The sequence below is a fragment of the Canis aureus genome, chromosome 8 (assembly GCF_053574225.1).
Source record: "Canis aureus isolate CA01 chromosome 8, VMU_Caureus_v.1.0, whole genome shotgun sequence".
Taxonomy (NCBI): Eukaryota; Metazoa; Chordata; class Mammalia; order Carnivora; family Canidae; genus Canis; species Canis aureus.
The window spans coordinates 6,821,877-6,844,659 of record NC_135618.1 but is presented as its reverse complement, the minus strand read 5'-3'; the positions used below and the strand labels follow the sequence as shown (position 1 = coordinate 6,844,659).

At 36.3% G+C, this 22,783-nt stretch overlaps 1 protein-coding gene and 3 pseudogenes across 7 annotated transcripts in view; 3 read left to right on the top strand and 1 right to left on the bottom strand.

Moving 5' to 3' along the window:
• Positions 1–429: 429 nt before the first annotated feature.
• The window catches only part of MSH4 (mutS homolog 4), an 80,666-nt gene continuing 58,312 nt past the window's right edge, over positions 430–22,783 (bottom strand). For 2 of the 7 annotated variants that reach the window (XM_077905070.1, XM_077905071.1), the window contains exons 17-20: positions 21,543–21,671; positions 13,721–13,895; positions 12,242–12,330; positions 430–4,676 (exon numbers count right to left, since the gene is read on the bottom strand). In XM_077905070.1, the coding sequence (XP_077761196.1) occupies positions 4,485–4,676; positions 12,242–12,330; positions 13,721–13,895; positions 21,543–21,671 (585 nt within the window). In that variant the 3' untranslated portion in view covers positions 430–4,484. Of the gene's footprint in view, positions 4,677–12,241; positions 12,331–13,720; positions 13,896–16,159; positions 16,297–21,542; positions 21,672–22,783 lie in introns of those variants that run through there. The other 5 variants (XM_077905073.1, XM_077905074.1, XR_013384136.1 and 2 more) reach the window with 4 other exon arrangements.
• Positions 15,054–15,293, top strand: LOC144318138 (reactive oxygen species modulator 1 pseudogene; annotated as a pseudogene).
• On the top strand, positions 16,437–17,864 carry LOC144318132 (endoplasmic reticulum membrane-associated RNA degradation protein pseudogene; annotated as a pseudogene).
• Positions 18,051–19,917, top strand: LOC144319797 (endoplasmic reticulum membrane-associated RNA degradation protein pseudogene; annotated as a pseudogene).

Genomic DNA, 22,783 nt, shown 5'->3' with positions numbered 1-22,783 from the left:
GTGATCCCTTCCTTGAGAAGCCATAGTCACAAATAATACAAGGTAAAGAATTCGTCAACTAAAGGATGGGGGTCAGGAGGAGGATGACAGAAATGGATAGTATTTGGAAATAACTAGCCCCAAATAGCAATATGGAGCTTTGGTGTTTTGGTGTGTGATACTTCTAAGTACTAGATCAGTAGTGCTTTTTAAGTTGAGATACAATTGACATGTAACATTATATTACTTTCAGGTATATAATAACATGATTCAGTATATGTATATATTGCAAGATGATCACAATAAGTCTAGTTAACAGCCACGATCATACATAGTTACAACATTTTCCTTGTGATGAGAACACTTAGAATCTACTTTCAGCTACTTTCAAATATGCAACACAGTATTATCAGACACAGAAATTTATTACCTTAAAAAATAAATTTTATTCTACTCCATTTTTTTTTAGCTCTTTTCTTCTTGAGTTAAGCAGGGTAGTAGAGTATTCTCTATATAAATAAGTGGTCAAACTGCTGCAATACACAGAAGAGAACTGGGAGATAATTTTTCACAGGTTGCTTACATTTCTGCCTGTCTTATAGCAGAGGCACTGTCTTACATTTAACTACCTTTTTAAGGATGTTTGTATAATGAACAGCCTTGGAAGACAGTGATAGTGTCTCCCTCTGAGCAGAGGCAGGTCTGTTCAGTCTAGTATAATAAAGAATTATCTTCCTCTGGAAAAATAAAGGTTGAGCAGGTCTGCTAGAACCTCATTAATAAAAGGGTTTTCCTAGCTTGGGGTTCCTCAGCCATAGTACAAATCCACTGTACACATATCTAACTGGACCACTCCATGTCTCAGAGGATCAGGATACCTGAAACCAACACAAACAAAGCTCATGGTGCATCATGTACCATTAGCATAAGTCTTTTGTTTCTGACTCAGGAATCTTCTATCTTCTGACGACAAACATGAAACAGCAAATTGAACTGCTAGTTTGCAAGTAAGGTAAAAGTCTCAGATCCTTCACAGATTTTTTTTAATTGAAGTATAACTGACATATAACATTATATTAATTTCAGGTATATAACACAGTCAACATTTGTATATATTGCAAAATGATCATAATAAGTCTAGTTAACATCCATCACCATACATAGTTACATCTTCACGGTTCTTGACAATGAAGATGTTTCCCACCTCATCATTATCTATTTTAGGATCCATTTTGGTAGATTATGGCACTTACTAGCATTTTCATTGTCTATCTGCAATCTGGAGACTATCAAAATTTCGACAATTTATAGGAAAAGGGTTACAGTAAGATAAACAACTGTGTAATTTAAATTCCTAAAGAATAGAATAGAAAAAGCAAAGCAATAACTACTAGATCATTTGCTTTTCCTTTCCTTCCATTTTCATTCCTGTGAGGTACAAATGCATTATAAGACTGAATTTATATACTTAACTAAAAGTACATTTAATTATAATTGAGCCTATTTTAAGCTCAATTCATAAATATATAGGAAGTCCCTACTACTACACACAATTTATTAACATTTGAATTTTTTTAACACTAGCACATAAGATAGTGATATAATTTGGTTTTAAAAAGTCAGAACAGCTTTTGCTTGCTAAAGAATTAACAGAATAGCTTTAAAATTAAAAAATGCATTACTCTCTACATACCTATTAGAATGGCTAAAAATTAAAAAAAAAAACTGATAATGCCAACTGCTAGAGAACATGTGGGACATTCTCGTCCAAGGCTGACAAGAATGCAAAAAATAAAGAGCCACTTAAGAAAATAGTTTGGTGAATTCTTATGAAGCTAAACGCATAACTTATAAAATGACAGAGCCATTCCACTCCTATTTAGCCTATGGAAAACCTAAAACTTAACACTCATACAAAAATCTATACAAGAATGTTTATAACAGTTTCATTCATAATCACCAAAAACTGGAGATCCAATTGTCTTTCAATGAGTGTATGAGTAAACTATGGTGCAAACCATGAAATACTAGTCAGCAATAAAAGGGGACAATGACGTGGACAAATTCTATGAAATATTATGCTGAGTAAAAGAACCCAGTTTCAAAAGATTCCATGCTATATGATTCCATTTGTTGGACATTATGGAAAAAATAAAACTATAGGGATATAAAGCTTAATTTCCAGGGATTGCTGGGTTAAAGTTAGGGGTCAGGAAAGGACCTGACAATGAAGGGACAGCACTAAGGGAATGATGGGAATGTGATGGAACTGTCTGGTATTTGGTGAAGAAACTGATTGTCAGGGTGGTTCCATGAATCCATATATGTGCTAAAATTCATAAAATTTTACATTAAAAAAGTTAATGTTATTGTATGCCAATTTTGAAATATACAAATGCACTACTTTCTAGGCATCAGTATAAGCTGCCTTTTTCTTCTGCTCCCACATTCCTTAACTCTGGACTTGAAAAAGAGTACTTTATGAGAGGAGAAAGGTGGAACAGACTAAAAAAGTGACTTTGAGGTGGAAATTAAAAGAATTTGTGACAACATTATGAACATTTATCTTAAAAGGCTGGATAATGAGATAATGATCTATAATTTTAGAGAAAGGCAAAGTGAAAAAAAGGCAAAGTGAAAAGGTACTGAAGACAAGAGTAAATAGACCTTAAAATTAAAGAATGAATTGTCTCTCTAGTATTCCTTTCTATTCTACAGTGCCACAACATAATAATTATATCTTCATTTAATTTGCTTTTTTGTATATTTTGGCTACACACAAAATGATTGAAGAAAAAGTAATTTAATTTTAAGAATATATAAACCTATTTTAATTTCAGTATTCTAAACCTAAAATAAAAGAGATTAATCAGCTGGTTACAGTTTATGCATCAAAAGATTTAAATAATGAAAAATTTCTTAAAAGTCTGGTGGAATCTAATATTGGGGTTAAATCTAAAGAGAACTTAATATATGTAAGGAAATGATATTCTGCATATTTAATACTTTGCACTTATGTCTGCATGCCTGTTTTTCTCCCACTGCATGCTCCCCTTCTGCTTTTTATTGCTTCTTCCCTTTTCTTCCCAATCTGTCATGCCCTTTTCATACCCAGTGCTTTTAGAAATTTGTTGCAAACCTAAATTATCTAACTACTTTTACGAATGACTACATAAAATATAACTCATTTCAAAGACTGTGAGTTAAAACATGGCTAATGGTCAAATTCAAAATATTGTGGTACTTTGTAAAACATGACAATAGGGAATATAAATAGTCTAATGGGATGTTTAACGTATCAAATTTAAATACGAATACTAATTTATATTTACAGTTCAAAAAAGTATGTATGTCATCCAAATTACAACTTTTTCAATATATCTTACTACTTAGAATTTAATAAAGCAAAAAATACTAGATTTCATAAAATATGCATACATTAACAAAAAAAACAGGACCCTAACCAGTCTGTGAATATATTTTTTTGGCCAAATCACTATGAATTCTCCAGCTTACTGAATGTATACCCTGAGTTCCAGATACTTAATTGTCCAAGAAAAAAATAACTTCCCTATCTTGGGCCTTTGTGGTGAGATAATAAGCCATCTAGTGAGATGAAATTGTAGACATAAGGTATTTGAGAAGACAACAGCCCTGCTCTTTACAGTTACTGACCAACTAACTGATTGTCTTCCATTTTCTTATGTCCACTTATGAAACAAGAATGACCTTCAGGTAAACTCTGAAATGGTGGTATAATCCACATGCCTATGGAAAACAGTTCTATAAAATGCTTCCTGAGCCAAATGAATCAATATTATCTTTTGGCTGCTTTGGTTACTCGCCTAAAAAAGATGACCAAAAATGAAACATGGAAAAGAGTTTGGTGAGTAGAAAATGGAATGCCTGGTATTTGGAAAACTGAAAGAGTGGGTGATGACAACTCCCCCTTCCAAAAAACATTTTCTGAATTACAAAATATCTGTTTATTATCACCCTTTAGAACTATACTCAATGTCAAAAAGAATAGTCTAAAGTTTCCAGTACTGTTCTAACAAACTTCATACGCATGGAATTCTGGGGTACTAATTAAGAAATTATTGAGTCATAGGGTCTTACTGCTTCAGAAGAGAGTGTAAAAAGAACTCACCTATGATTGGAAAAAAAATATTTTTAAACTAAGGTATTTACAATAACATTTTAAACCATAACTTGTAAGTATAAACACACCTAAGACTTAATATGAATTTTCATAAATAAGAAAAAAACTGTCATGTTACACTGACATTGTTCTAACATAAAAATCAGTCCTTTTAATGGTTCTCATGTTAAGTTATAACAAATATTTTCTTATACACAATATATAGATAATTATGAGGTTAATATAATGTAATTTTCCATTAAGATATAAAATTTAGCAAGTATTTTCTTTTGCTCTTAGGAAAAATGAATTCTAGCTTCCCCATATTGAGATATATTATTTCATTATTACATGATGTGAATTGTCATTCTTCAGTCTTTCGTGAAACTTGTTCAGCCCTGGAAAAATCCGTTTCATACTTCTTTTTGAGATTACTTAAATACATTCGTAAACTGTCTGGATCCAATTGAGAATTTCGAGCAGTTTGAACAAGTCTAGTAGCTAGATGGTACACAGCTCTCTGTCTTTCCATCTCAGGGGTACTCCTTTGGTTTTGCTGTTATTGAAAAAATATAGATAAAAATTAAAATATGATTACTATGACTTTGTTTTAAAATTTTAGCAATTTTCTCTTTCCTTTCATAGAAATACAGAACCCAAAGGCAACTAGTTCCTTTGGTTAAGTCAATTCCATCCAACTAGCAAAGAATATACCAGAAAAAATAAAGAAATATTGTTTTGAAATAAAATTTTTCATGAGTATTTACTACTTTATGACATATTCTTATGACATATTCTTATATTCTTGAAAATCACTTTTTAATGAAATAAGTCTGCCAAATAGGTCAAATTTCTTACTTTACATAATAGTTCATTGCTATGCAGTACTCATTTTAAATGTCCGCCAAGTGTACTACTCTTCTATCTCCTACTTTAATTCCCCAACAGACAAACTGGTGGACAGAACGGGTCAACAGTAAATTGCTTGTCTCTCAAGAGATTTCATACATAGAAACTACTAGGGTCTAAGACAATATACTGCCTGAGGGGTAAATTCATTTTGAAAATAAGCACCATAAATAGCTACTTGAAATTATGCCAATTCTTAACAAACTATCCTTAGAATGCCCAAGAAATAATGTTTAAAACAGGAATTTTCTAATACTTATGAAGACCTTTAGATATTCAGTCTTTGAATAGTACTTCAGAGATAGGAGTACAGCAGGAAAATTCTTCATCCATCTCATTTCCTGAGCTAGACAGGAGAATTAGCATTTTCAATCTTAACGGTTAATGTAAAGTCAGTGAATTTCCCTTTACTAAGGGAAATAAAATCCCTCCAACTCTTTCTCAATAGAAAGTAATTCAAGATATTTTTCTTCTTTCACTGTAAGAAAAATGAATACAACTCCATGAGGTAAAATAAGATTACCATATATTCACCCACCTATCTATTTGATACACTGAATGATCAACTATCAGTTTATTATCTAAATAACAAACACTTACTGAATATCTATTATCATCTATATTCCAGGCCCCAAATCTTGTGTTTATGTCTATGGGGGATACAAAATTTTCTACCTGACATGATAATGGAACACAAGAGGCTCAATGAAAGAAACATATTATTATAGTGAAAGAGACATGTTCATAAGCAACTGATTAAGGTAATTGTAAGTCTCATGAGAGAGATTCAAAATTCTAAGAGGAAGGGGAACTCATTTCCAGCTCTAGTCAAGAAAAGCTTAAGTAAGATGGAATATTTGGAATGACTCAATGGATAGAACGTAGAATGAAGGGCATTCTGGAGGGAAGAAACAGCTAGAGTAGATACATTAGAAATCCTGGTATACAGGTCAAAATGATGAAATGACAAGAAAATGTGGCAGAAATATAGGTTACAGTTAAGTAGTGAAATGTTATATAAGGTTATTTAAGGAGTAGTAAACAAATGGAGATAATAAAGCAGCAGTTAACAAACGTTAGTGTGTTTAAGAATCATCTAAAGACTGGTTAAAAAGGTAAATTCCTAAGCCACAGGAAATCCTCGAAAATCTAGGATAGTCCCTAGTATCGTGGGTGATTCTAAGGTAAGTAATTCTAGGACTATATTTTGAGAAATATTCATAGAAAACTTTTAACACTAGGCTAAGGAGTTTCACCTTAATTTGGTAAGAAACAACCAAAAGTTTCTGAACAGAGAAACATGATAAAAGTTTTGCTTAGGAGACAATCTGGTAGATGTTTATAGGATGGATTGAAAAAGAGAGAGAATCTACTGCATAGTCCTAATGAGGAGTGATTAAGGATTCAAAGATGATTCTAATGGGTCACTAGGAGATTTGGAAACACAAAGAAATGAGAAGATTTTTCAGATTATAAATTTAATTTTGCTCCTTATAGTAAAGAGTAAAAACATAAATTGAGATTTCAAGAAGAAATACAGACAAAAATATATAGATTCAAAGTCAAGAAGTGAAAATGGAAGCTAAGGAAGGATGACCTCACCAAGAATATAGTTTTAAACACAGAAAGAAGGGCAAAATCTTAGAGAAAATTCCATTTAATGAGTGAAATGATAAAAAGCACTAGTGAAATACACAAAAATAAATTCAAAACGGCTGAAGACCTAAATGTGAGATAGGAAACCATCAAAATCCTAGAGAGAATATAGGCAACAACCTCTTTGATCTCAGCTACAGCAACTTCTCACTAGACATGTAACTGGAGGTAAGGGAAACAAAAGCAAAAATCAACTATTGGGACTTCATCAAGATAAAATGCTTCTGCACAGCAAAGGAAATAATCAATAAAACTAAAAGGTAGCCTACAGAATGAGAAGATATTTGCCAATGACATATCTAATAATGGGTTAGTATCCAAAATCTATAAAGAACTTATTAAACTCACCACCTAAAAAACAAATAAACCAGTTAAGAAATGGGCAGAAGACATAAATAGATATTTCTCCAAAGAAGACATCCAGATGGCTAACAGACACATGAAAAGATGCCCAACATCACTCATTACCAGAGAAATACAAATGAAAACCGCTATGAGAGATTCCATATCACATTTGTCAGAATGGCAAAAATTAACACACAAGAAGCAAGAGGTGCTGACAAGGATACAGAGAAAGGGGAGCCCTCCTCTACTGTTTGCAGGAATGCAAACTGGTAAGGTGTCACCACTCTGGAAAACAGTATGAAGGATACTCAAAAAGTAGGAAATAGAACTACCCTTCAAACCAACAATTGCACTACTAGGTATTTACCCAAAGGATACAAAAATACACATTCAAAGGGCTACATGCGGCCCAATTTTTATAGCAGCAATATCAACAATAGCCAAATTATGAAAAGAGCCCAAGTGTCATTGATTGATGAATGTATAAAGAAGAGGTTGTATATATATACAATGGAATATTACTCAGCCAAGAATGAAGTCTTGCCATTTGCAAGATGGATGGATGGATGAATGTATGGAACTAGAGTGCATTATGCTAAGCAAAATAAGTCAGCCAGAGAAAGACAAATATCATATGATTTCACTTATACGTGGAATTGAACAAACAAATCAGAGGAGTATACAGGAGGGAGTAAAAAAAAAGTGAGAAAGAGAAGAAAAACCATAAGAGATTCTTCACAATAGAGTACAAACTGACAGTTGATGGAGTGAGATGGAGGGGGGTGGGTTAGATGGGTGATGGGTATTAGGAAGGTGCTTATTATGATGAGCACTGGGTATTGTATATAATGATGAATCACTGAATTCTACTCCTGAAACCAATATTGCACGGTACGAATTAACTAGAATTTAATTAAAATTTTGGGAAAAAAAGAAAAAAAGCACTGGTGAAGAAAGAAAAAAAGGGTATTTAGAGGTAGGAAAATGAAGACATCCAGGAAAGGACAATTCCACAGTAGCCAAGACAGGGAAGAATTATTAAAAGGAAAGGAGGGGCAGTATCAAATATCACAGAGAGACCAAGGAAGATAAGAAGTGGGAAAAAAAGGCCTTAAGAGTTTATTATTAATTGGTATTTTACAAAGTTTCATTGGTGTGATAACAAGAGATCTAGTTTGCAAGTGGAATATGGAAGAAGCAAGTAGTTATTACTCTTAAGAAGCTGGCAGTAAAAAGCAGAGACGTATCTTTTGCGAAGTAAAATAATAAAGAAGGATTTCTTAGGAAAAAACCTAAGCATATTCCTTAGAAAAATAAAAGCCAGTGAACAAAAAATAAGGATGCAAAAAGAAGAATGGGAACAAGGGGTGCCTGGCTGGCTCAGTTAGTGGAGCATATCCTGACTCTTGATCTCAGGGATGTAAGCTCAAGCCCCACATTCAATACAGAGAAATCCTTAAAAAAAAAAAAAAAAAAAAAATCTTTAAAAAAAAATGGGACATCCGGATGGCTCAGTCAGTAGGACACCTGACTCTTGCTCTCAGTGTTATGAGTTCCAACCCCATGTTGTTGTGTAGAGGTTATTTAAAAAATAAAATATTTTTAAAAAGAGAGAAAAGAAACTGGATGACGTTATATTTTATTGGCTATGGAAAGAAAGAAGGTAGAAAACTTAACCTCAAATAAGTTGAAAGGTAATCTCTTCCTCTGAGATAGAAAGGAAGAAAACTGAGTGAAAAACAGAAATTCCAAAATAGAGTTTTTAAGGACCAAAAGTTCAAGGATTCATCAAGATAACCTCAAGCCTCTCAAAAAGTATAGGAAGTGAATTTTCTATAGAGAGTGAGGACATTGAGAGTTTAGGAAGAGTAGAAATGTTCTGAAAGAGTTGAGGTAAAGGAACTATACAGATCAATAAAAGGGGGAAAATTATCCAATAAAATATTTGACTAAAGGTAGAATATATGAATTTGCAGTAGATCAAGTTACTTGCCTTGAATATATTTTGAGAATCATTATTAGGAAAGCTAAAGCCTAGAAAGCAACTGGAGAAGGCTTGTCATAATTTGAATTTGGCAAGATGAAGTCTGAGGAACTAGGTAAAGCACAACACTGCCAAAATTAAAGGATTAAAAGGATTCGAATGGCGGATTAGGCAAGTCAAGTCATAAAGTCAGTCCAGGAGCTCAAGAGACTGAAGGGATACAATAAAAATTGAAAGCAGGTTAAGAAAGAGCAAAAACAAAGGCAACTGTTACTACTGAAGAAGATCTCCTAATGCACCTACCTTAGTTTACTAAACACACGCATTCTTAAAACATAAAGCAACCTGATATTAAGAAAAAAGGTTTCCAAATTTTGAGTCAATAGATTTGAGTTCAGTGTTGAATCTACTGCTTCCTAACACTTAACCTCTGTGAACCTCAGCTATAAAAATGTGAGTAAAAAAACACAGCTTTATTATTAATATTATATTATAAAGACCTAACTGCTTCACGGAGAGTCATGAGGCTTATATATGATAATGGATAAGAGGTTTTTTTTAATTTTTTTATTGGAGTTAAATTTGCCAACATATAGCATAACACCCAGTGCTCATCCCACCAAGTGCCCCCCTTAGTGCCTACACCCAGTCACCCCAACACCCCACTCACCTCCCTTTCCACTACCCCTTGTTCATTTCCCAGAGTTAGGTGTCTCTCATGTTTTGTCACCCTCACTGATATTTTCACTCATTCTCTCTCCTTTCCCCTTTATTCCCTTTCACTAACTTTTATATTCCCCAAATGAATGAGACCATATAATGTTGGTCCTTCTCCGATTGACTTATTTCACTCAGCATAATACCCTCCAGTTCCATCCACATCGAAGCAAATAGTGGGTACTTGTCATTTCTAATGGCTGAGGAATATTCCATTGTATACCACATCTTTATCCATTCATCTTTTGATGGACACCAAGGCCCCTTCCACAGTTTGGCTATTGTGGACATTGCTGCTATAAACATTGGGGTGCAGGTGTCCCGGCATTTCACTGCATCTGTATCTTTGGGGTAAATCCCCAGCAGTGCAATTGCTGGGTCGTAGGGCAGGTCTATTTTTAACTCTTTGAGGAACCTCCACACAGTTTTCCAGAGTGGCTGCACCAGTTCACATTCCCACCAACAGTGCAAGAGGGTTCCCCTTTCTCCACATCCTCTCCAACATTTGTGGTTTCCTGTCTTGTTAATTGTCACCATTCTCACTGGTGTGAGGTGGGATCTCATTGTGGTTTTGATTTGTATTTCCCTGGTGGCCAGTGATGTGGAGCATTTTCTCATGTGCTTCTTGGCGATGTCTATGTCTTCCTCTGTGAAATTTCTATTCATGTCTTTTGCCCCTTTCATGATTGGATTGTTTGTTTCTTTGCTGTTGAGTTTAAAAAGTTCTTTATAGATCTTGGATACTAGCCCTTTACCTGATAGGTTATTTTCAAATATCTTCTCCCATTCTGCAGGTTGTCTTTAAGTTTTGTTGAGTGGTTTTTTTTGCTGTGCAGAAGCTTTTTATCTTGATGCAGTCCCAATGATTCATTTTTGCTTTTGTTTCCCTTGCCTTCATGGATGTATCCTGCAAGAAGTTGCTGTGGCCAAGTTCCAAAAGGGTGTTGCCCGTGTTCTCCTCTAGGATTTTGATGAATTCTTGTCTCACATTTAGATATTTCATCCATTTTGAGTTTATCTTTGTGTCTGGTGTAGGGAATGGTCTAGTTTCATTCTTCTGCACGTGGCTGTCCAATTTTCCCAGCACCATTTATTGAAGAGACCGTCTTTTTTCCAGTGGATAGTCTTTCCTGCTTTATCGAATATTAGTTGGCCATAAAGTTGAGGGTCCACTTCTGGATTCTCTATTCTGTTCCATTGATCTATGTGTCTGTTTTTGTGCCAGGACCACACTGTCTTGATGACCACAGCTTTATAGTACAACCTGAAATCTGGCATTGTGATGCCCCAGCTATGGTTTTCTTTTTTAATATTCCCCTGGCTATACAGGGTCTTTTCTGATTCCACACAAATTTTAAGATGATTTGTCCCAACTCTCTGAAGAAAGTCCATGGTATTTTGATAGGGATTGTATTAAATGTGTAAATTGCCCTGGGTAACATTGACATTTTCACAATATTAATTCTTCCAAGATACTAGCCAATAGGATCCAACAGTACATTAAGAAGATTATTCACCATGACCAAGTGGGATTTATCCCCGGGATGCAAGGCTGGTTCAACACTCGTAAGCAATCAACATGATTGATCATATCAACGAGAGAAAAAACAAGAACCATATGATCCTCTCAATAGATGCAGAGGAAGCATTTGACAAACTACAGCATCCATTCCTGATCAAAACTCTTCAGAGTATAGGGATAGAGGGAACATTCCTCAGCATCTTAAAAGCCATCTACGAAAAGCCCACAGCAAATATCATTCTCAATGGGGAAACACTGAGAGCCTTTCCCCTGAGATCAGGAACACGACAGGGATGTCCACTCTCACCACTGCTATTCAACATAGTACAAGAAGTCCTAGCCTCAGCAATTAGGCAACAAAAAGAAATAAAAGGCATTCAAATTGGCAAAGAAGAAGTCAAACTCTCCCTCTTTGCAGATGACATGATACTGTACGTAGAAAACCCAAAAGACTCCACCCCAAAATTTCTAGAACTCATACAGCAATTCGGCAGTGTGGCAGGATACAAAATCAACGCCCAGAAATCAGTGCCATTTCTATACACGAACAATGAGACTGAAGAAAGAGAAATTATGGATAAGAGTTTTTAAAAACTCTTGATCTCATGACCATGACCTGAGCCAAAATCAAGAGTCAGACACTTCGCTGACTGAGCCACCCAGGCACCCTGTGAATTTTAATACTTACTTTATACTGCTTTATTTTCTCATCATAAAGTTAGTGTTAACTATAAGTACTATAGGAACTGAACTGTTTAACTTTTGTCTATTATCTTATTAAATTTGTTGGGAAAGGTTGAAATAAACCAAACCAAAAAAGTTGTGCAAAATAAAAAAAGATTTGTCTTATTTAAAATTAGGTTTTTATTTTAAATGTTTTAATTACCAATATTATTATACACTTAGATACAACACCACTATAAAAATGTACATTAAAAGTATTTTCTTGAATAGGAAAACCAATTCTTATTGCTCAAAAGTTTCTTACCAAAATTTGTCTGGTAATTTGAGCTGTGATCTCTTTGGCATCCAAGACAATTGATGGTGGGAGTGATGACACCTCTGCAGCTTTTAATCCTAAAATTATATACAATGGGGCTTCAATGTTGCTATTGCAGGTATTATGTTTATTTTAAGCAGTAATAATATTTTCTTCACAGATTTAAACTTCTATTATACAGGCATTTCCAAACTACTTAACAATTCTCAAAATTAAGCTTTCCAAAGTTCTAGATGACTAAATATAGAATATACAATACAATTTACTAATTATAAGATTTAATTAGTTGCCTAAGACATGACAAATTAGAATATCAATTACCTCTCAACATACCTCTGAGACGGTAGGGAAAACATGACAGGGAAAAGAAAAGGGGTAATTAGAAAACTAAATAATAACAACGAAATTGCAACTACAAATGCAGTTGGTTAATAAAAGATCAAAGGATATGAACTTTCCAAGGGAGGGGAGATAACCCTAGTCATAGAAATAACCCTACGGTGAACATTCACCTGACTAACAGATCACTAAGAGAGAGATTTCTCACAAGATATAACTGTAGATGACTACTCTTCATGAAAATTCCAAGTACTATCTAGTATCCTCATGTTCCCTAAGCTTAATTTTATTATATAAATGCCACATAGGCTTTCTACTGTGTGCTAACAGTTTATTCCATGCACTACTTTAGAGGCAGTAGAAACAACACTAACACATTTATTGAGAAGTTATTAATTGCTAGGTGCTACGTTAAGCAGTTTATATTTAATAATTCATTTAATCCTCAAAAGCCCTACATATATGAAAATTATCCCCATTTAATAGATGAAATTAAAGTTTATAAAAATTAAATATCTGATACAACTAAGTTATGCAGTTGATTTCTTATCTCAAATAGCAAATCAAAGATGCTTCCTTCCCCCCTCACAAAGGTCACATTTATAGCTAAAATAATTTTAGGAACTTTATATTTATAGATCATTTAAAAATTTTCTGAATCAGTGAGATTTTATACATGTCACATAATGATTTAGATAGAAAATATCTAATCAAGTTTACAAGTATCATATATGGTTTGATAATACAGTCTCTTTTAAGACTTTAGATTATGTAGTTCCCTGCATCTGAAGAAAACAGATGTTACTGAAAAGTGTGTAAGAAATATACAATTTCCAATTTATTTGTAACTTGCAAATATAAGCTAAATTATATTTTTCTAAGAATAGAAACTAATACTTCTGGGACTTTCATGTGTTGTAATTCTACATAAGTATTGATTAATATAAGTTTAAATATCAGCTTATATGCATAAAATGTGAGCTTGACACAGAAAATACAGTCTTATAGCATAAACACTGAAAAGAATGACAGGAAAAGTTGCTTAGCTTGATAGCCAAGTAAAGGGGAGAAGAATTATGAGAATATGTAGAGTTTCAATAGTTATTACATAATTTCTATATGCAATACCGTAATTTTTCTCTTCTGTGAGTCCCTTACAAAGTTTGTAGGTATACAAGATTGCTTCTTTATTTCTTGAAGTGTCTTTTACATGCTGAACTTCAAAATGCATGTTTTCTACATTAGGATACAGGGCCTCTATATGACATAGTTCCAGGAAATGCGTAGCAAACAGTGTAAATGCCTAGAATATATAACAATGAATGTCAGTATTTTTTAAATGAACTAGAAAAAAACTTTGTTTGATTTTTCAAGTAACTTGGCAGAGGTGTAGGAATGAAACTAATAATGGTCAATTCATCTCAAATGTTTGCAAATTTATATTCAATGAAAGAAACATGTTTATTATGTTTACACATCACATATATGATACATTACAGGAAAGAGAATAAAGTTAAAAATAAAATCCTAAAAAAATATCAAAAGTTGAGGCTTACCAGAAATAAAGCTGTTAAGGTAATCATTTATTAGAAAAGTAATCTACAAACAAAATCATAACATTTCTTTCAACTTTTAAAAAATCTTTAGTTTAAAAGTAGCTTCCCATCATATAACTATTTTTTAGAAAGTACAATCAATGGTTTGTCTTAAGTATTCGAATCACAAAGGTTTTTATTTTTTATATTTGCTTTGTGTTTGGGTTAGGTACTTAGAAGGAAAAAAGAAAAGACTGAGAATAATGTTTAGGACAATGATTCTTAAACTTTAGTAATCCCCTGAGGAGCTTGTTAAAGATGCAAATTCTTGGTACTTATCCCCCCCACTCCCCACCCGCCCCCCCCCCCCCCCCGCCCCAGAATTCTCAATCAGTAGTTGTAATGTGGAGTCTCAGGAAACTATATTTTCCAGAAGTATTTTAGGTGACATTGATGCAGATGGTTCAAGTGACTTATGACCAGCACATGGTTTCCAGTCCTGAGCTACTAAACTAGACAGAGATACGAATAATTGATTATGTTTTAATATATTACCAGGAAAAATTATAAATATGTGATAAGTGGAAAAATAAAATGTTAAGATATTAAAAAGAAAATATTTGGGCTGGCAAATAGCTGATGTTATGTAAGGTGGGTGTCAAGATGTATAGGACAGAAAAATGAAAAAACTACTTAATAAACAGGAATATAAAATCAAATTTATAAAGCAACAGGAAAATATTTAGAAATTCAGTAAACCATTTAGAAGCTAAGGACCATGTTCATAATAACATTAATATCTTCAAAATTTGTGTCAAACCAACTATTACTCTTTACTACCAGAAATAGAGTCATCAGTATCTTTAATCAGATTAGAGGTGAAGTGGGGGCACCACGGTGCAGAGACCCAAACACTAGCTAAGAGGATGCCGGTGGCTGTGGGGACCTACTGACAGTCCCAGCCAAGGTGCTTCAACCGCATGAAGATGGGCTTTATGATGGGCTGTGCAGTGGGCATGGAAGCTTGCATGCTCTTCAGTACCTTTTCCTGTCTCAGGATTGAAATGTGAGATTGGGAGCCGATGGGTGGCATCAGAAAAAACATGATACAGAGTGGTGGCACCATTAGCATATTCATGGCCATTAGGATGGACATCCAATACTAATCAGGGCCATGGTTTTCTACTATATCTACCCTTTCCCACCAGTCCCAGACCATGCACTATAATAAAACAAGTCTGAGTAAAATAATAAAAATAAAATAAATCTAATCAGACTAGAGAGTCAATTCCAGAAATCCCAGATTTGATTCAGAAAATTCATCCTTAAAGTTTTGTTGCTTTAGAACCACTCTCAATACCAAAATCTGTAATAGTCAGGCTTTTCCAGGGAAACAGAATAGGGTGTGTGTGTGTGTGTGTGTGTGTGTGTGTGTGTAGAGAAAGAGAGAGATTGATTGATTTACTATTAGGAATTGGCTCATATGATTATGGAGTGAAGAATCCCCAGGTCTACAATCAGCAAGAGCCCCAGGAGAGCGGATGCTGTCATTCCAGTCTGAGTCTAAAGGCCTCAGAACCAGAAGAGCAAATGGTATAGTTTTGGTCCTAATGCTGGCAGGCTCAAGATCCAGAAAGAGCTGACGTTTCAACTCTAGTCCAAAGGCAGGAAAAATGATTCTCGACTGAAGGCAGTCAAGAAGTAATCCTCTAACTCCCAAGATGGTCAGCCTTTCCATTCTGTTCAGCTATTCACCTGGGCCCCACTCAAAACTGATAGGAATAGAGGAGCTGGAAGTCATGGACATAGAGCAGATGTGAGCCAGGGTGCCTATGCACACGCGAGCACACTCCTAGTCTGCCCAGGCCCACTGTGGTAGGGGCTAGAGGAGGTGCAGCATTGGCCACACTCTTCTAGCAAGGCGGCCCTGGCGGTGTGATTGAAGGCATGCCCTGATGTGGGCTCGAGGCCACCATTCCTGGTCCTCCACTGTGACTGTGTAGGCGTCCCCGCAGAGGCAGGTTGGCCTTACCTCTCATGGACGACTAGAGAAGATAGGCATCTGACTTTGACTCCGATGATGTATCCCTTGCCCTCCTTCTTCTTGGCACTGCCCCGACCCCACATTGTTCCAGGGACCAGTTCCTCCCTTACTTCCCAAGTTCCAGGCTGAAATTCATGAATACACAGTATGCTAACAGAGGATCCTATTACCACTTGTCTTTCTCCCTCAGTCTATGACATGATATGTCAACTCAAGTTTGAAGTCAGAGAAAATTGTGATACCAATAGCATTGTAACTCAGAGGGATGAAGTATGCTGGAAGACAATCACAGACTCTGGGATTTATATAGGATCAGGCCAGGGTCTGCATTACAGGGAAAGCCTGAGGCTGCTGGGCCCTGTGTGTAAAGCTGGTCCACTCACATTTGTTATCTCTGACCAAGGGGCAGTTTGAAATTCAATATACACCATGGCTGTAGTGGAAAGCTTTTGCAGAATTATTTCTTGAAATATTTGATGCTTTGGAAAGTCTTCAATCTCCTGCTATTTCTCTTAGCTTAATGAAACTGACAGCATGTTGAGAACAGGCTTTGGGTGATACATTTTTTCTGAATGGCAAGGAATGCCCTTTCTTTTATTTACTGCTTTTTTGAGAGAGAGAGAGAGAGAGAGAGCGCGAGCGCGCGCATGCCATGGGGGAGGGGGCATAGTAGCAGCAGAGGAGAAGGGAGAGAATTCCAAGCAGCAGACTCCCCGCTGAGTGAGGAGCCCCATGCAGGGCTCTATTCCAGGACCCTGAGATCAGACCTGAGCCAAAATCACGTCAGATGCTCAAGTGACTGAGCCACTCAGGTATTCCAGGGATGCCCCTTTCTTCTTTTAAGAGATCTGTTTGCATCTAAGCAGCTTGCTCGGGTCTTCGGGCAGTCTGTGGTGGAAAAGTCTTCATTGGATCTCTATGTGGACTCAACCTACATAACATCTTATGGCATGGGTTTGCATCCCATCAAGAAATCCCTTCGAACTACTGTTCAGTGATGATACTGTTGACAGTGGGATTGGGTCAGCTGAAGAGTTACTTGCAACAAACTAAATTTCCATTGGCATACCGACCTTTCATAGCTCTTACAAACCTTTTGGCTATTTTGTCTGACGTTACTTCTGAGGTACTTTCAATGTTAAAAGAAGTGATGAAGAAATACACTCTTATATTTAAAATCATGTTGCCATACTGAGAAGTTGCATTAATCAAGCCAAGTCACACAGGTTTGCCGACGGTGCATGTTGTTATTGACACAGCTAGAGATGGGACTTAGGAGAGTTTTTGCCATTAACAAATGTCCACAAGACTTCTGACTGCTAGTCAACAGCTCTTTATACCACCTGTGAGGAAATATTGGCAAAACACTTGAATGATGGTAAAAATCAATCAAATTCCTCTTTTCCTTGGAGAGCCTGCAATGGAATTTCTTTGGGATTCCCTGAACCATTGAGGAGGGTCCCCATAGAAGAGATCATTTAAGCCATGGGAAAATCAACTTACCCAAATTTCCAAAAGAAGCAATAAATCAATTGCTTGCATTTTCCATTGTACTTTTACTCAGATTAATTGACGAAGATCTATTAATAATGTTTAAGGAAAAAGCAGTGATAAAACAATTGGTTGGTTTTGCAGAAGACTACAGTGGTCTCTTCCATCTAGTTTCTTAGCCAAAAAAACATGCTGAGGGACGCCTGGGTGGCTCAGCAGTTTAGCGCCTGCCTTCGGTCCAGGGTGTGATCCTGGAATCCCAGGATCGGGTCCCACGTCGGACTCCCTGCATGGAGCCTGCTTTTCCTTCTGCCTATGTCTCTGCCTCTCTCTGTCTTCTGTGTCTCTCATGAATAAATAAATAAAATCTTTGAAAAAAAAAAAAACATGCTTATCTGTGAGAAGGCATCATTAGAGTTTGGCCCTCCTGCCTTTGCCTGAAGAAGCTGAGGAAGCAACCAAATTAGAAAGTAATTCTGAAACAAATGCCTGTGGCTCTTTAATTACAAATATCATGTATGAGCTGTATCACCATATGAGAATCATTGTGTTGTCAGTGACCTGGACAGTCTTCCCGCTGAGAAGTGGCCCCAGGTGATCTGCCAATTCTGTGGCACCCCCGTCCCAACTTTGTTCTGTCTCAGATCAGAACCATTCTCCAAGTTCTCACTGGAATCAAAACATCAGCACACACTGCACCCACATGTGCAGCCAGCTTGCTGCCTCTGTGGAGCTGAGACACCAGCAGTGGGTAGAAAGGGGGTTGTGCTCCAGGCAAAGGAAGTAGTAATAAGCTTCTGTCTCCTGTGCTTTACCCAATTTTATTGCTGATTGCACTGGAATTGGTCAACATTCATGTAGTTCATGGAAAAAATACTTATGGGTATCAAATTCTTAAAGCTCTTACATTACAGGGGGAACGTGATAGCTTACACCAGCCAGCAGAAGAACAAGTGGAACAAAACTATCAATCTTACATGTACAGCCCTGTTTAAAATCTGACTTTCACTGAGAAGAAACAAATGTGAATATATTTAGTCAAGAAATCCACAAGTATGGGATGTCTGGGTGGCTCAGTGGTTGAATGTCTGCTTTTGGCTCAGGGAGTGATCCCAGAGTCCTGGGATGGATTTCCGTATCAGGCTCCTCTCGGGAAGCCTGCTTCTCCCGCTGCCTGGGTCTCTCTCTGCCTCTCTCTGTGTGTCTCTCATGAATAAATAAATAAAATCTCAAAAAAAAAAAAAAAAAAAAAGGAATCCACAAATAAGGGAGTCTTATGAAAATACTTAATAAGTCAAGATGCTTTGGGCTACATCCAAAACCGAAGCCCAAATAGGCTTTACCAACAAGGAAATTAAAAGTCCAAAGGCTGGGTGGATTCCAAGGTCTGACTGATGAGAGATGAAGTTCCATCTCTTTGTGGCCTTCTCACGTGCTGTTCCTGAGTTTGTATGAACCTCAGGGTGGGTTCCCTCCTGGAATCAACTGGCCACAGAAGTTTGATCCCTCCACTATTATATAGTGTCCATAGGAGGGGGAACTTTTCACCCAGATGTCACCCAAAAAACTCTTGAAAACTGTCACTGTGGTCAAGACCCTGCCTCCTGTACTCACTCACTAGCCAAGCTGGGTAGGCATCCACTCCTGAGCCACCACTGGGGCACAGAGAGAGAGCTTGGGCGAATCTGGCCTCATCCCTGGAGCTGAGAAGAAGGTTGGGTGATCTAGATCCCATGGGATAGAGTTGAGAAGAAGCAGCTCCTGGAAGGTATGGTGGGTCAACAGGTGCCAGGCAGCAGGATTGCTGGTCAGTGGGTATTCAGGAAAGCAGGAGACCGGGCATGTGTCTGGGTATGGAGGGTTATGTGCAGGAGCAGGGAGAACTGAGGGAGTAAGGGTCAGGGGTGCAGCTGCCCCAGTCCAGCTCGGAGAGCCAAAGTCTGAGATTCTCAAGAGCTCACTGGTCCCCTGGAATTGTCTGGAACATCTGGAAAGCCTCTGCTGTCTCAGGTGGCAGCAGCAAAGCCAACAGCTCTCAGGATCCCCTTTGAGGCTGTCCTGGACCCCAGGTCTGTCTATGCACTAGGCCTCACACAGTGAATCATGGCCTCTTCTCTACCTTCCAAACCTCCCTGGCAGGTTTTAGCCCACAGCCCTCCAAGGAAGGGCATTCATCATGTGTATTTCTTGCTTCTCTGCTGTCAGAGAACAGTACCAAGGAAACCATAAAGGGAAAGGATGGCGCTGTGGGATGACAGATATTCTAGCACGTTCCATCCACTCCTTTGCCACTACCACCCCCTTTTAAACTAAACTCCTTGGTAAAAACAGAGAACACTGAGCTTCTTTCCCTGTAATGCAGCCTTCTCTCATCCAAGTGTAGACCCCAAATCCCATATGTCATGTTTCTGCTCCTGGGACATGTCCTTTTACAGTGTCTCCACTGGACTCTAATTTAAATGATTTATAGGATTAACTACTCTTAACCCTCCTTATGTTGGAGCTGTAATGGAACAGAGGAAATAAAAATTGATATTTACCAAGCAATCTGCTTTACTCTGTCTACCAGTTCAAATACAAATCTCATTCAGAAACCCTTACAGATAAACTCAAAACACTGCGTGACAAAATGTCCAGTACTCTGTAGTCCAGTCAGGTTGACATACAAAATTAACCACTGCATATACTAATTAGCTCTTAACCCTAACAAGTAATACATGTATCTTATTTCTATGAGAAATTCTGATCGACTGACATAGATTCAGTATTTTACAAAGACTAATGTTATCTCAACATTACTTTTGATTTATCATATACCTTTCAAGTATAAGTAAGATTTTTCTCATTCTCTATAATAAATCATTATGTACTGTCATTTAATGTAAAGATCATCATCTAAGGGATATTTCAAGGTACTTCAAATATGGAAAAAATATTTTTAAGTTTTTTCATACCTGTATATATTTTGAGTGATCATCTAAAAAGATATTTTACAAATTAGCTTAATAAAATAGAGCAAAAATCATAGTCTGTTTTACTTGATTTGTGAAAGATTTGTTTTCCTTAAAGAAATGAAATCTTAGTTGGATAAGTAAAATAAATTTTCTATAAAGTGACCTCAGATGCCTAGTGTTTCACTTCATGTTGTGACATCATAGTCAATGTTATTATCCATGGAGACAATTATTGAAATGTTTTCATGTTTTGCTCTTTAATTTGATTATATTAAAGCTAAATGATTGGTTTTGATATTGTTTCTTGATTTTCTCCTTTGTCTACATCATGACTATCATACTAGCTGTTCCTGCTTCCATCAGAAATGAAGTAATAGGGCAGCCCGGGTGGCTCAGCGGTTTAGCGGCCGCCTTCAGCCCAGGGCCTGATCCTGGAGACCCAGGATGGAGTCTCACATCAGGCTCCCTGCATGGAGCCTGCTTCTCCCTCTGCCTGTGTCTCTGCCTCTCTCTCTCTCTCTCAATCTGTCTCTCATGAATAAATAAAATCTTAAAAAAAAAAAAAAGAAATGAAGTAACAAAAATATAAATGCTATGGTATGCCTTTGTTACCTAAAATTGCTTAAAGAGCTATTTGTAGGCGCCTGTAAAATCCAATCATGATAAATATATAAAGGATACATCAAGGGGTCCCTGGGTGGCTCAGTTAGTTGAGCATCAGACTCTTGGTTTCCACTCAGGTCACTGACTCACAGTTGTGAGATCAAGCCCTAAATCATCTCTGCACTCAGCAGGTTATCTGTCTCTTCCTTTCCCCACCCCCCCCCCGCCCCCTGCTCACACATGTGTGAGCTCTCTCACTCTCAAATAAATAAATACTCTTTAAAAAAGGACTCAAAATTAATACACTTAAAAGAGAAGAATACCTTTAAGCTCAGCAGATATTCACAAACAGCGTAACAAATGCCAATACCTTCTTCTGTACTGGTACCTCTGCCAAGTTCATCAATTAATATGAGTGATTTGTTATTAGCATTATGTAGAATATATGCTATCTGAAAAATATAATTTTAATATTATTCATTGTAACTAAACAGCTGTCACTACCATTTTTAGAAATGAGGAAAAATCTAGTCATACTCTTTATTGGTTCATCCGAAACATTTTTTATAAAGATATCCAGCTGAGTAGAAACTAACACATTGCTTTTCTTCTAAAAAATCTCATGACTAATAATTTTAACAGAATAGCTGATATGTATATAAACAGACACACACATATGTGTATGAGACAACACAGAGTAAATGACCATTATCTAAAATATACATATTTTAGATACAGTGAAATAAAACTAAGTATGTATTAAATGTTTAAGTAAAGTGCAAAAATGGTTATTTTCTTCTCCACAGATGACTGATCAATTGTCATAAAATACTCAAAACTATTTCTCAAGTTTATTTTAATATCTCTATAGCCAGTAAAGACTGAAGGAAAAACTAAGGGAAAAGTATCCAAGTCCACTGATTGCTATTTAAACAAATAAATTTAAATCCATGCTCAACAAAAACCAAGAATTGACAGAAATGCTCCTTCTCCACTGAAGAGTATTAACCTCTCTCTCAAAAAATATAATTAAACCCACATTATGTACTGACACAATAGTATTTCACAGCCATTTTACCTTTCTATAGGACTAAGCTTTTTGAGAGCTATGACCATTTAAAAATACACCTTGAGGATCTAGTATTTTGCTATTTGTCCCACAGATAATACAAACTAAATAATTATGTAAGAGTCATATACAGTGGCACAAATAATACTATTCTTTCCCTATCTACAAAAAGTTATCCAGCTCTACAGTGATCCATTAATTCCCACCTACTGAAGATAGCCCAACAGCTATAATGAATACCTTTAGCCCTTCAAGTCTATTTGATATTTGCTCAGATCAGAAAAACAGTTATAGAAAGTGAAAATTCTAAAGGATTGCACAAGAGGATGATTTTTAAAAGCATTCTAACACAGTAATCTTTCATTTTAAAATCAAACCTAAAAGGAACAATAAGATACAGTGCAAGATGGTCCTGAACAGGTCATTGTTTTCTGAAAGACTTTTCTATATTCCATACAAGAACATGAAAGCATGGTTTTTTGTTCAACAGCACTA